Source organism: Ranitomeya variabilis, chromosome 3 (genome assembly GCF_051348905.1).
Source record: "Ranitomeya variabilis isolate aRanVar5 chromosome 3, aRanVar5.hap1, whole genome shotgun sequence".
NCBI lineage: Eukaryota > Metazoa > Chordata > Amphibia > Anura > Dendrobatidae > Ranitomeya > Ranitomeya variabilis.
In genome coordinates this window covers 680673784-680688755 of record NC_135234.1, presented here as the reverse complement: position 1 = coordinate 680688755, position 14972 = coordinate 680673784, and the positions used below count along the sequence as shown (strand labels likewise).

At 43.1% G+C, this 14972-nt stretch overlaps 1 protein-coding gene across 1 annotated transcript in view; it reads right to left on the bottom strand.

Moving 5' to 3' along the window:
- Positions 1-14726, bottom strand: part of LOC143816986 (keratin, type II cytoskeletal cochleal-like) — a 132552-nt gene extending 117826 nt beyond the window's left edge. The window contains exon 1 of the mRNA XM_077298030.1: positions 14589-14726. Within this exon, the coding sequence (XP_077154145.1) occupies positions 14589-14675 (87 nt within the window). The 5' untranslated portion in view covers positions 14676-14726. The remainder of the gene's footprint in view (positions 1-14588) is intronic.
- Between the last annotated feature and the right edge of the window lie 246 nt (positions 14727-14972).

The window sequence follows — 14972 nt, the reverse complement described above, 5'->3', positions numbered from 1 at the left end:
CTGGTCAGATTTGTGATCCTAAGCCACTAAGGATCATAACAGCCTGCCTTTTTAGAAAATACAAATGATTGTCTTACCACTGTCTGTAACATGATGTCCTCCTTCTATCTCAAACTGAACCTGTCAAAAACTGAACTCCTCTTGATTTCTCCCTCTACTAACCTACCTTTGCCTGACATTGCCATCTCCGTGTGTGGTTCCACCATTCCTCCCAAGCAACATGCCCACTGCCTTGGGGTCATACTTGATTTCGAGCTTTCATTCACCCCCCACATCCGATCACTAGCTCGCTCTTCTTATCTGTATCTCAAAAACATTTCTAGAATTCACCCTTTTCTTACTTTCGACTCAGCAAAAACTCTTACTGTTTCTATTATTCATTCTCGTCTGGACTATTGTAACTCTCTACTAATCGGCCTCCCTCTTACCAAACTCTCCCCTCTCCAATCTGTCCTGAATTCTGCAGCCAGGATCATATTCCTCACCAATCGTTATACCAATGCCTCTACCTTGTGCCAGTCATTACACTGGTTACCCAGCCACTTCAGAATCCAGTACAAACTTATTACCCTCATCCACAAAGCACTCCATGGCTCAACACCACCCTGGTTTCAACCTACCACCCTACCCGTGCTCTTCGTTTTGATAATGAGCTGAGGTTAACATCCTCCCACTCCCGTCTCCAAGACTTTTCACGTGCTGTGCCAATTCTTTGGAATGCACTACCCAGGTTAATATGATTAATCCCCAATCCCCACACTTTATGCATTTAATTAGACCTCTGTGTCTGTACTGTTACATATTTAGGCTGTTAACTGGTTCATACAGCTTTACATGAACACCCGATTCTTACACTATGGCTGGTCCAAACAACGAAAGCAATTGTTTGTAAGATTGTGAGCAGGGCCCTTATTCCTCTTGGTATCTGTTTTGAAATGTGTTTATTGTTATGCTGTAATGTCTATTGCCTGTACAGGTCCCCTCTATAATGTAAAGTGCTGCGGAATATGTTGGTGCTATATAAATTAAATTATTATTATTATTATTATCCTGTGGGGCGACGTTCTCCTGGTCCCCTTGATCCTATGTGGCTGCCTTTTCGGCGAATATGTGTGGATGTGGCTGTGGCACCTACAATTACCACCTCCTCCGGCTTGCTAGCTGAGTCAGATACTCCCTGTGTTAGACAAAAAGGAGGTCCTCATGCACATTCTGTTCAAATTGTCATTTATTGGTACTCCTAGACTCATAAAGGCTATGCCCTTTTGAGGGTTATATGCAAAGGAAATGTACTCCAGACCACAGAATAATTTATGGGCAAACAATATAATACCGATAAGAGTATGTGCACACATTTTAAATACTTTTTTGAGGTTTGTATAGCAACAATATGTACCCAAGAAGATGTAATACCCTATGGATGAGCTATATGAACCAAAAAATGTTGAAGACTTTTTTTGAGGGTTATATACCAAGGAAATGTACACCAGACTATGGAATAATCTATGGGTGATCAATATAACTGAAACATTTTGAAAAAGTTTTTGTAGGGTTATATGTGAATGAAATGTACCCCAAAATACATAATACCGTATGACTGAGAACTGTATAGTGGGTGAAAGTATTCAAATCCCTTTACATTTTACACTCTATGTTTCATTGCAGCCATTTGATAAATTCAAAAAAGTTCATTTTTTTCTCATTAATGTGCACTCTTGCACCCCATCTTGATTGAAAAAACAGAAATGTAGTAATTTTTGCAAATGTATTAAAAAAGAAAAACTGAAATATCACATGGCCATTTTCAGGTCTCTCCAGAGATGCTTAATTGGGTTTAGGTCAGGGCTCTGGCTGGACCAGTCAAAAATGGTCACAGAGTTGATCTGAAGCCACTCCTTTGTTATTTTAGCTGTGTGCTTAGGGTCATTGTCTTGTTGGAAGGTAAACCTTCGGCCAAGTCTGAGGTCAAGAGCACTCTGGAAGAGGTTTTCAGCCAGGATATGTCTGTACTTGGCTGCATTCATGTTTCCTTCATTGACAACCAGTCGTCCTGTTCCTGCAGCTGAAAAACACCCCCATAGCATGATGCTGCCACCACTATGTTTCACTGTTGGGATTGTATTGGGCAGGTGATGAGCAGTTAGAAAACACAAAAACTGAGCTTAGTTTAAGTTGGTATACAGTACATGCAGCATATAAACGCATGTTCACATTGGCCATAAATCATACAAAACCTACAAGAAACAAAATAAACAAAAGCCTTGCTGTAAATAAATAAGTAAAAAGCAAAAGAAAAAGTATTACTAAGAACCCTGTGTTATTTAAATGCACTTTTGCTTTTTACTTATTTATTTACAGCAGGGTTTTTGCTTATTTCGCTTCATGTATGTTTTGTAGGTGATGAGCAGTAACCAGTTTTCTCCATATGTACTGCTTAGAATTATCACCATAAAGGTCTATCTTCGTCTCATAAGACCAGAGAATCTTGTTTCTCATAGTCTGGGAGTCCTTCATGTGTTTTTTAGCAAACGCTATGAGGGCTTTCATATGTCTTGCACTGAGGAGAGGCTTCCGTCGGGCCACTCTGCCATAAAGGCCTGACTGGTAAAGGGCTGCAGTGACAGTTGACTTTGTGGAACTTTCTCCCATCTCGCCTACTGCATCTTCCTGGTCTAGGAAGGCTTCTGGTGGTCCCAAACTTCTTCCATTTAAAGATTATGGAGGCCACTGTGCTCTTAGGAACCTTGAGTACTGCAGAAATTCTGTTGTAACCTTGGCCAGATCTGTGCCTTGCCACAATTCTGTCTCTGAGCTCCTTGGCCTGTTCCTTTGACCTCATGATTCTCACTTGGTCTGACATGCACTGTGAGCTGTGAGGTCTTATATAGACAGGTGTGTGTCTTTCCAAATCAAGTCCTATCAGTGTAATTAAACACATCTGGCCTCCAATGAAGGAGTAGAACCATCTCAAGGAGGATCACAAAGAAATGGACAGCATGTGACTTAAATATGAGTGTCTGAGCAAAGGGTCTGAATACTTATGACCATGTAATATTTCAGTTTTTCTTTTTTATTAAATTTGCAAAAATTTCTACATTTCTGTTTTTTTCAGCCAAGATGGGTTGCAGAGTGTACATTAATGTGAAAAAATGAACTTTTTTTAATTTACCAAATGGCTTCAATGGAACAAAGAGTGAAAAATTGAAAGGGGTCTGAATACTTTCTGCACCCACTGTAACTCATCAACATTTTTAAATATCTTTTGGAGTCTTATATATCACAAAAATTAACCCCAGAGCAAGGAAAAGTGGATGAGTAAGAAATGTGAAGAAACAATCAGAATTTTGAAAAGCTTTTTTCTACTGTTATATACCAACAAAATGTGACAGAAAGCACATAATACTGTATGGATGAGAAATCTAATCCTGAACTTTCTTCTACACTTTTTGTACATTTTACATACCACCGTAATGCAACAATAACCATGTTAAACTGTATGGATGAGTCATTGAATCCATAACATTTTGAATGAAAATATTTTCAAAGTGTAGTTGATTTACTTATACAGTCATCATAATTTAAAGGCTTTGCGGAAAGTGCAAAGCTAGACAGAAAATATGACTAGGGTCATCCATAGACCCCTGAAAGGCAACAACTGGGGTGCTTCATGAAAATGTTAAATACTACAAAATTTTTATGTGCTGCTGTCATTTGGTGGTGTGGAAAAGTGTGGGCTAATCCAGGCTTTGTTCATTTTTATGAGAGTGAGCTCGTCTGCATTCTCTTTTCACATGTGAAAGCGCCTGTGTGTTATGACCTCCCCGGTGGCACTAAAACCCCGCTCAGACAGAAAGCTAGTGACAGGGCAACACAACATCTTCAATGTACAGCACATAGGAGATGGAGGATGAGGAGGAGCACAAGGGGTTCAGTAACTGCAACAAAAAGCCAAGCAGAGGGTGTATCCAATATGATACCCCTGGAGGTCCTCTGATTTAAATATCCAAACTAGCTAGGAGAACACTTTTAAAAGTGTTCAGTTTTAAAAGTTTGGTTCAGTAACTGCAGTAAGAGGTAGAGGAAACTCTGATAGAAGTAAGGCCAGCAATCCTTGGCATCGGGCACGTGCCATGCCAGGGTGTGACTCAGCCCTGGCCTCCACAATGTTCATCCAGTGTTCTGTCAGGAAAATGTAGCATCCCTGGCCACAATCGCTTGTCCACCTGTCTGTCATTAAGTGGACAATGACAGCAAGTGTATTGGTATGGGAACAGGTGGTGTTTCTAGACACATACTGGTACAATGTGGGGTAACCACGCGGGGAGAAAAAGTGGCAGCTGGGGACTGGGGAAATATTCACATACCACGTCTGAGAAATGGAGGCTTACATAAATTTTAAAAGATTTTTAGCAGTTTTACAGATCATAGAAATGTTTACAGACCACGTAACATTTTATCTGTAAGAAATGGAAGCCTAAAATGTTTTTAAAAGCTTTTTTTCACTTTTAGAGATCACAGAAATATTCACATACAAAGTAATACTGTATGGCGGAGAAATGGAGGCCTACAAAATTTTAAAAAGAGTTTTAGCAGTTTTAGAGATCAAAGAAATTTACTCCACACTACGAAATAGTGTATAGCTGAGAAACGTAGCCCAGGAAAATGTTTCAGCGATTGTTTGGTGTGCTATATATCACAAAAAAAGACCTCAAAACATGTAATACTTGATGGATCAAAATATATTTAATTTTTTGAGCCCCCACAAAAAACTGCAGGTGTATATTTGCCTATGGACTACACAGGCCTAATCCCTGTCTACAGACTGGATTCTGTCAATCGTCCTGCTCCTCTGATTCTCTCTCCCTAGGCTAAATGCAGATTGTATGTGCTGAAAACTATTAAGGTACCGTCACACTAAACGATATCGCTAGCGATCCGTGACGTTGCAGCGTCCTGGCTAGCGATATCGTTTCGTTTGACACGCAGCAGCGATCAGGATCCTGCTGTGATGTCGCTGGTCGCTGAATAAAGTCCAGAACTTTATTTGGTCGTCCGATCGCTGTGTATCGTTGTGTTTGAAAGCAAAAGCAACGATACCAGCTATGTTTTACACTGGTAACCAGGGTAAACATCGGGTTACTAAGCGCAGGGCCGCGCTTAGTAACCCGATGTTTACCCTGGTTACCAGCGTAAAAGTAAAAAAAACAAACAGCACATACTTACATGCGTCCCCCAGCGTCTGCTTCCTGACACTTACTGAGCGCCGGCCCTAAAGTGAAAGTGAAAGCAGAGCGGTGACGTCACCGCTGTGCTGTTAGGGCCGGAGCTCAGTCAGTGTCAGGAAGCAGACGCTGGGGGACGCATGTAAGTATGTGCTGTTTGTTTTTTTTACTTTTATGCTGGTAACCAGGGTAAACATCGGGTTACTAAGCGCGGCCCTGCGCTTAGCAACCCGATGTTTACCCTGGTTACCCGGGGACCTCGGCATCGTTGGTCGCTGGAGAGCGGTCTGTGTGACAGCTCTCCAGCGACCAAACAGCGACGCTGCAGCGATCGGCATCGTTGTCGCTATCGCTGCAGCGTCGCTTAATGTGACGGTACCTTTAGACCTTAGAAGGGCTGTTAGTATGGTGGCTCAACTTCATCACCTGTATCAACACTACAGGCCTCTGATTCATTATACTGTGCACACAGGCCTTGACAAACACTCTCTCCCATCTATATGAAGTGTCACAGAGATGTGCAATGGCATTAATGTGCAGAACTGGGTGACGCCTGTCCTTTTATAAGCTTTGATTATGTCACATGGCCAGCCAATCACAGTAATGCCACAACCCAGATGGCTATGGAACTACAGTGACTCACAGGCAATCGCAGTGTGCTTATTGGCTGCATAACAGGAGCCAAAGATGTGGGGCAGGGATTTTAGTTTGAACTTGAGCACTACACATTGCTTGCCAAGTAACAAGCACATCTGAGCACCGTGATACTCTAGTGATAACCTAGTATTACAGAGCACATTTAATATTCCCTATCTGCTGTCCAACTGACCAACTATTCACACTGCTTTGGCTTCAAAAGTGGTGCACCATTCCTCTCTGCAGAAGTGGGATAATACGCCTGCCTCACATCCTTGGCGCCTGCTTGCACCATCATCAGCACTTACACTTCCCCATCCCTTACTGCGTGCCTTAAACATTTTCTAATTGCTAGGTCTCTTGAAACAAAGTTTATTTTCAATTAAGAAAAAATGGTCACCTGCAGCAGTCACAGCGTTGTTTTGGAGTTTAATACTACAGTTATGTACAGCAAATCATGTAGTAATCTATGGATGAGTAATTTAATCCAGAAAAAAATGTGAAAGTTTTTCTGGAGTGTTATATGTCACATAAATGTACCACAAAGCACGTAATACTCTATGGGTGAATAATTGAGTCCAGAAAAAATAATCAACGCATTTTTGGAGTGTTATATATCACCAAAATGTACCACACAGTACATAATACTGTATGAACGAGTAATTCAATCCAGACAAATTTTTCACCAATTTTGTTGATGTACCACAAAGCATATAATGCTCTATGGATGAGTAATTGAATCCAGAAAAATTGTTCAATGCTTTTTTGGAGTGTTGCATACCACCAAAATGTACCACAAAGCAAGTAATATTCTATAGATGAGTAATTGAATCCAGAAAAAATTTTCAACACTTTTAGGAGCGTTATATACCAATAAAATGTACCACAGAGTGTTATGACCCCAATGGCGAGGGTCTCAGAGGAACGTGGAAGTCTGCAGAATACAAAAATCCAGCTCATAGGGCAGTGGTAACTGGGTTGACCATATATCTACTCCTAACGCCAACACTAGAAGTAGCCGGGGATCATTCCTACGTTGATTCTAGATGACACGCGCCAGCCGGAGAATCTAGCTACCCCTAGTAGAGGAAAACAAAGACCTTTCTTGCCTCCAGAGAAGGGGACCCCAAAGCTGGATAGAAGCCCCCCACAAATAATGACGGTGAGGTAAGAGGAAATGACAAACACAGAAATGAACCAGGTTTAGCACAGAGAGGCCCGCTTACTGATAGCAGAATAAAGAAAGGTAACTTATATGGTCAACAAAAACCCTATCAAAATCCACACTGGAAATTCAAGAACCCCCGAACCGTCTAACGGTCCGGGGGGAGAACACCAGCCCCCTAGAGCTTCCAGCAAAGGTCAGGATAAAGATTAGGAACAAGCTGGACAAAAATACAAAACCAAAACAAATAGCAAAAAGCAAAAGGCAGACTTAGCTGATATAACTGGAACCAGGATCAGTAGACAAGAGCACAGCAGACTAGCTCTGATAACTACGTTGCCAGGCATTGAACTGAAGGTCCAGGGAGCTTAAATAGCAACACCCCTAACTAACGACCCAGGTGCGGATAAAAGGAAAGACAGAAAAACCAGAGTCAAAAAACTAGTAACCACTAGAGGGAGCAAAAAGCAAATTCACAACAGTACCCCCCCCTTAGTGAGGGGTCACCGAACCCTCACCACGACCACCAGGGCGATCAGGATGAGCGGCATGAAAGGCACGAACTAAATCGGCCGCATGAACATCAGAGGCGACCACCCAGGAATTATCCTCCTGACCATAGCCCTTCCACTTGACCAGGTACTGAAGCCTCCGCCTGGAGAGGCGAGAATCCAAGATCTTCTCCACCACGTACTCCAACTCGCCCTCAACCAACACCGGAGCAGGAGGCTCAGCAGAAGGAACTACAGGCACAATGTACCGCCGCAACAAGGACCTATGAAATACATTGTGAATAGCAAACGACACAGGAAGATCCAGACGAAAAGATACAGGATTAAGGATTTCCAATATCTTGTAAGGCCCAATAAAATGAGGTTTAAATTTGGGAGAGGAGACCTTCATAGGAACAAAGCGGGAAGAAAGCCACACCAAATCCCCAACGCGTAGTCGGGGACCCACACCGCGGCGGCGGTTGGCAAAGCGCTGAGCCTTCTCCTGTGACAACTTCAAGTTGTCCACCACATGATTCCAGATCTGCTGCAACCTATCCACCACAGAATCCACCCCAGGACAGTCAGAAGGCTCCACATGACCCGAAGAAAAGCGAGGATGGAAACCAGAGTTGCAGAAAAAAGGCGAAACCAAGGTGGCGGAACTTGCCCGATTATTAAGGGCAAACTCAGCCAACGGCAAGAATGTCACCCAATCGTCCTGATCAGCAGAGACAAAACACCTCAAATAAGCCTCCAAAGTCTGATTGGTTCGCTCCGTCTGTCCATTAGTCTGAGGATGGAAAGCAGACGAAAACGACAAATCAATGCCCATCCTACTACAAAAGGATCGCCAGAACCTGGAAACGAACTGGGATCCTCTGTCTGACACAATATTCTCAGGGATGCCGTGCAAACGAACCACGTTCTGGAAAAACACAGGAACCAGATCGGAAGAGGAAGGCAGCTTAGGCAAAGGAACCAAATGGACCATCTTGGAGAAGCGATCACATATCACCCAGATAACGGACATGCCCTGAGATAGCGGAAGATCAGAAATGAAATCCATGGAGATATGTGTCCAAGGTCTCTTCGGGACAGGCAAGGGCAAGAGCAAACCGCTGGCACGAGAACAGCAAGGCTTAGCTCGAGCACAAGTCCCACAGGACTGCACAAATGACCGCACATCTCTTGACAAGGAAGGCCACCAAAAGGACCTGGCCACCAGATCTCTGGTGCCAAAAATTCCCGGGTGACCTGCCAACACCGAGGAATGAACCTCGGAAATGACTCTGCTGGTCCACTTATCCGGAACAAACAGTCTGTCAGGTGGACAAGACTCAGGCCTATCAGCCTGAAATCTCTGCAACACACGTCGCAGATCCGGAGAAATAGCTGACAAGATAACTCCATCTTTAAGAATACCAACAGGATCAGCGACTCCAGGAGCATCAGGCACAAAGCTCCTAGAAAGAGCATCGGCCTTCACATTCTTTGAACCTGGTAAATACGAGACAACAAAATCAAAGCGGGAGAAAAACAATGACCAGCGGGCCTGTCTCGGATTAAGGCGTTTAGCAGACTCGAGATACATCAGATTTTTGTGATCAGTCAAGACCACCACACGATGCTTAGCACCCTCGAGCCAATGACGCCACTCCTCAAATGCCCATTTCATGGCCAACAACTCCCGATTGCCCACATCATAATTTCGCTCGGCAGGCGAAAACTTCCTAGAGAAAAAGGCACAAGGTTTCATAACAGAGCAACCAGGGCCTCTCTGCGACAAAACGGCCCCTGCCCCAATCTCCGAAGCATCCACCTCAACCTGAAAGGGAAGTGAGACGTCAGGCTGGCACAAAACAGGCGCCGAAGTAAACCGGCGTTTCAACTCCTGGAAAGCCTCCACGGCAGCAGGAGCCCAGTTAGCTACATCGGAGCCCTTCTTGGTCATATCCGTCAAAGGTTTCACAATGCTAGAAAAATTAGCGATAAAACGACGGTAGAAGTTAGCGAAGCCCAAGAACTTCTGAAGACTCTTAACTGACGAGGGCTGAGTCCAATCAAGAATAGCTCGGACCTTGACTGGGTCTATCTCCACAGCAGAAGGGGAAAAAATGAACCCCAAAAAGGGAACCTTCTGTACACCAAAGAGACACTTTGAGCCCTTGACAAACAAAGAATTTTCACGCAAAATTTTAAAGACCAACCTGACCTGCTCCACATGCGAATCCCAATTATCAGAAAAAACCAAAATATCATCCAGATAAACAATCAAAAATTTATCCAGATACTTCCGGAAAATGTCATGCATAAAGGACTGAAAAACTGAAGGCGCATTGGAGAGTCCAAAAGGCATCACCAAGTACTCAAAATGACCTTCGGGCGTATTGAATGCGGTTTTCCATTCATCACCTTGCTTAATGCGCACAAGGTTGTACGCACCACGAAGGTCTATCTTGGTGAACCACTTGGCACCCTTAATCCGGGCAAACAAGTCAGACAACAGCGGTAAAGGATACTGAAATTTGACAGTGATCTTATTTAAAAGCCGATAATCAATACAAGGTCTCAAAGATCCGTCCTTTTTTGCCACAAAAAAGAATCCCGCACCAAGAGGGGAAGAAGACGGACGAATATGTCCTTTTTCCAGAGACTCCTTGATATATGAACGCATAGCGGTATTTTCAGGTACCGACAGATTAAACAGTCTTCCCTTAGGAAATTTACTGCCTGGGATCAAATCTATAGCACAGTCACAGTCCCTATGAGGAGGCAGTGCACTGGACTCAGACTCACTGAAGACATCCTGATAATCAGACAAATACTCCGGAACTTCCGAAGGCGTAGAAGAAGCAATAGACACAGGCAGGGAATCCTCATGAATACCACGACAGCCCCAACTTGAGACTGACATAGCCTTCCAGTCCAGGACTGGATTATGGGTCTGTAACCATGGCAGCCCTAAAACGACCAAATCATGCATTTTATGTAAAACCAGGAAACGTATCACCTCGCGGTGTTCAGGAGTCATGCACATGGTAACCTGAGTCCAATACTGCGGTTTATTTGCTGCCAATGGTGTAGCATCAATACCCCTAAGAGGAATAGGATTTTCTAATGGTTCAAGAGTAAATCCACAGCGCTTAGCAAATGAGAGATCCATGAGACTCAGGGCAGCACCTGAATCTACAAACGCCATGACAGGATAAGATGACAGTGAGCAAATCAAAGTTACAGACAGAATAAATTTAGGTTGCAAATTACCAACGGTGACAGGACTAACAACCTTAGCTATACGTTTAGAGCATGCTGAGATAACATGTGTAGAATCACCACAGTAGTAGCACAAGCCATTCCGGCGTCTATGAATTTTCCGCTCATTTCTAGTCAGGATTCTATCACATTGCATTAAATCAGGTGTCTGTTCAGACAACACCATGAGGGAATTTGCGGTTTTTCTATCACATTGCACCGAATTAGGTGTCTGTTCAGACAACACCATGAGGGAATTTGCGGTTTTGCGCTCCCGCAACCGCCGGTCAATTTGAATAGCCAGTGCCATAGTATCATTCAGACCTGTGGGAATGGGAAAACCCACCATAACATTCTTAATGGCTTCAGAAAGGCCATTTCTAAAATTAGCGGCCAGTGCACACTCGTTCCAATGTGTCAGCACGGACCATTTCCGAAATTTTTGGCAATACACTTCAGCCTCGTCCTGCCCCTGAGACATAGACAGCAAGGCCTTTTCTGCCTGAATCTCAAGATTGGGTTCCTCATAAAGTAAACCGAGCGCCAGAAAAAACGCATCAAGATCAGCCAATGCCGGATCTCCTGGCGTCAGCGAAAAAGCCCAATCCTGAGGGTCGCCCCGTAAGAACGAAATAACAATCTTTACTTGCTGAGCAGAATCTCCTGATGAACAGGGTCTCAGGGACAAAAACAATTTACAATTATTCACGAAATTCCTAAACTTAAACCTGTCTCCGGAAAACAGTTCAGGAATCGGTATTTTAGGTTCTGACCTAGGATTTCTGATAACATAGTCTTGTATGCCCTGCACACGAGTAGCCAGCTGGTCCACACTTGTAATCAAGGTCTGGACATTCATGTCTGCAGCAAGCATAGCCACTCTGAGGTAAAGGGGAAGGAGAAAAAAAACAACTCAGAATCTTCTTTCTTATAATCCCTCTTCTGCAATGCATTAAACATTTAATACAGGCCTGGCAAACTGTTATGACCCCAATGGCGAGGGTCTCAGAGGAACGTGGAAGTCTGCAGAATACAAAAATCCAGCTCATAGGGCAGTGGTAACTGGGTTGACCATATATCTACTCCTAACGCCAACACTAGAAGTAGCCGGGGATCATTCCTACGTTGATTCTAGATGACACGCGCCAGCCGGAGAATCTAGCTACCCCTAGTAGAGGAAAACAAAGACCTTTCTTGCCTCCAGAGAAGGGGACCCCAAAGCTGGATAGAAGCCCCCCACAAATAATGACGGTGAGGTAAGAGGAAATGACAAACACAGAAATGAACCAGGTTTAGCACAGAGAGGCCCGCTTACTGATAGCAGAATAAAGAAAGGTAACTTATATGGTCAACAAAAACCCTATCAAAATCCACACTGGAAATTCAAGAACCCCCGAACCGTCTAACGGTCCGGGGGGAGAACACCAGCCCCCTAGAGCTTCCAGCAAAGGTCAGGATAAAGATTAGGAACAAGCTGGACAAAAATACAAAACCAAAACAAATAGCAAAAAGCAAAAGGCAGACTTAGCTGATATAACTGGAACCAGGATCAGTAGACAAGAGCACAGCAGACTAGCTCTGATAACTACGTTGCCAGGCATTGAACTGAAGGTCCAGGGAGCTTAAATAGCAACACCCCTAACTAACGACCCAGGTGCGGATAAAAGGAAAGACAGAAAAACCAGAGTCAAAAAACTAGTAACCACTAGAGGGAGCAAAAAGCAAATTCACAACAACAGAGCACGTAATACTGTATGGATGAGTAACTGAATACAAACAATTTTTTCAACTCTTTTTTGGGGTGTCATATACCACTAAAATATACCACAGACTATGTAATACTTTATGGTGTTTAAATCCAGAAAAAAATGTAAACACATTTTTGGAGTGTTATACACTACAGAAATGTACCACAAACCAAGTAATACTCTATGGATTAGTAATTTGATCCAAACTAGTGATGGGTGAACCCAAGCAGTAACATTCGAGGTCAATGTTTTGTGTCTGTGCACTCCAGGAAGTCTGTTTCTGTTCGGGTTCAGCAACCTGAACATCAAGTGTTTACCATGCTGATCTTTAGATCATTACTGCTGGTTAGAGCGCTGCCGTTCCCACGCTATCAAATGACAACATGTGAACCAGCACACTTGGAAGCGAGGAAGGATCCCTTTAACAGGTATTCAGCACATACAATACCATTCTGACTCCAGACCAGAAGGGGGAGCTCTACACCCGACTTCAGGCGAGCTGCTCTCTCTGGTCGGGAGGAGACATGAAACATACATGTGAGCGGGCACATCAACTATACTATAACACTATAGCAATAATCCAATAAATACTCATACAGGGATCACCTAATGCATGTCAAAAACAATTAAATGAGTAGAATGAGAAACAGGTACATGCACAAAACAGGGATCACCCAGACAACTATATTTAAATACAAAAAGTTTTGCTACAGAACCAGAAATACACACATATAAAAACAAATAAAAATCCCTTAGGGATAATTCACACAAATCCAACTCAACTGTGGACTAAAGAAACAATGCCTGTTGTGAGAAAATCTGACAACAAAGTATCTACAGGTGGACAGGGAATCATATAATGTCCTAGCTCAAGTGTATACAATAACACAATTTGTCCTGCAGGATGGTTGTTATGAAAAATATATATGGTACCAATAGAGTGGGGTCCCAGTAAGCCCCTGACTGGTCAGGAGACCCAATTAGATAAGGCAAATTAATACGTCACAGTCAATACTTAGCCCTGAAACAGTCAGATGCTCACCCCAGCACAAATTCCAGCCTAAGAGATACACGGACCCACACGTTCCGACACTCACGGTGTCTTTTTCAAGGTGGATATACTCTGGTCCTGTTCTTTATCTTTTAAATAGGAAACGAAATTATAACAAAATCATACCGGCTGTTTTCTGGCTGCACACGGAACGGCATGTTGGTGAATCAGCGGTGATACACGAAGTGCGCTGTGAACGGTGACCCGGAAGGAAGTGAGTGACGGTCCACATGTATAGAGCGCATGCGCAAGCCCTGTATAGATTGGTGGTCATAAATGCATTTCTTGAAAGGGATGTATTAGGGCACAAGTACATGCGCTGTAAACCTGGATGGTCAGAGGGTTTACTGCGCATGCGGCTGATAATGTCTTTTGGTTTAGCAACCGCAACATAATAGAGACACACGCAGCAGATAAGGATAGAATGCAATAGACTGTTATAGCAAGTCAGATGCAAGGTATTATTTAACGATACTATCAGATATATACCAAGTAAAAAATATAGAAAAAGTCTAAGTATATGAAAAATAAAATATAAAAAATATAAACAAAAAATGAAAATAAGTAAATAAATAAATAAAAAAAATATTGAAAAAAATGAAAAAAAGGGGAAGTATACAAATATAATGAAATTGTCTATATAGGTCCTGGATACACCCAATCCCAGAAGCTTGAGAGTCTGCAATGGGAAGGAGAGAAAACGAGGCAAAAGGAGATGATTTAAAAATAACAAAGATGAAGGTACATGAAATATACCAGGGACTAAGACAAGAAAACATGATCCAATTCAGATCACGATTTCCTATAGAACCCAGTATATAATAACTCTTCATTTAACCCTTCAGGCGAAAGACTCCCCAGATCGAAAATCCATCTTGCCCCTCGCCTGAGGAGTTCGTCTGTAACCTTCCCCCCCCCTGATATTAGTGCAGACACCCTCCAATCCCATAACATGCAAGGTGTCAGGTGACCCATGATGGACATCCAAAAAATGAGCAGCCACTGAGGTGATAGATTTACCTTTAGATCTATCCTTTCTTGCAGTGGCAATGTTGGAGAGATGTTGCTGGTTTCTCCGGCGTAGCTCCTGGGTAGTGTGACCCACATATAATTTATCACATCCACAGATCAGCGCATAGACAGGATTGCGTGAACGGCAGTTGAAATACGCTTTCGAACAGACCTGTGTGGATAAATGATTCAATGAGATACCAGTACTGGAAATCATTAGGGGGCAAACTGAACAATCCCCACATGGAAAAGTACCCTTATTTGGATTACCAACCCTAAGTTTAGTTGTCTGTCGTTTGAAGTGACTATTGGTCAAGTGATCCTTTAAATTTCTTGCTCATCTCGCTACCAATTGTGGGCAATCACCAATAAATGGTTTGAGTTTATCTTCAC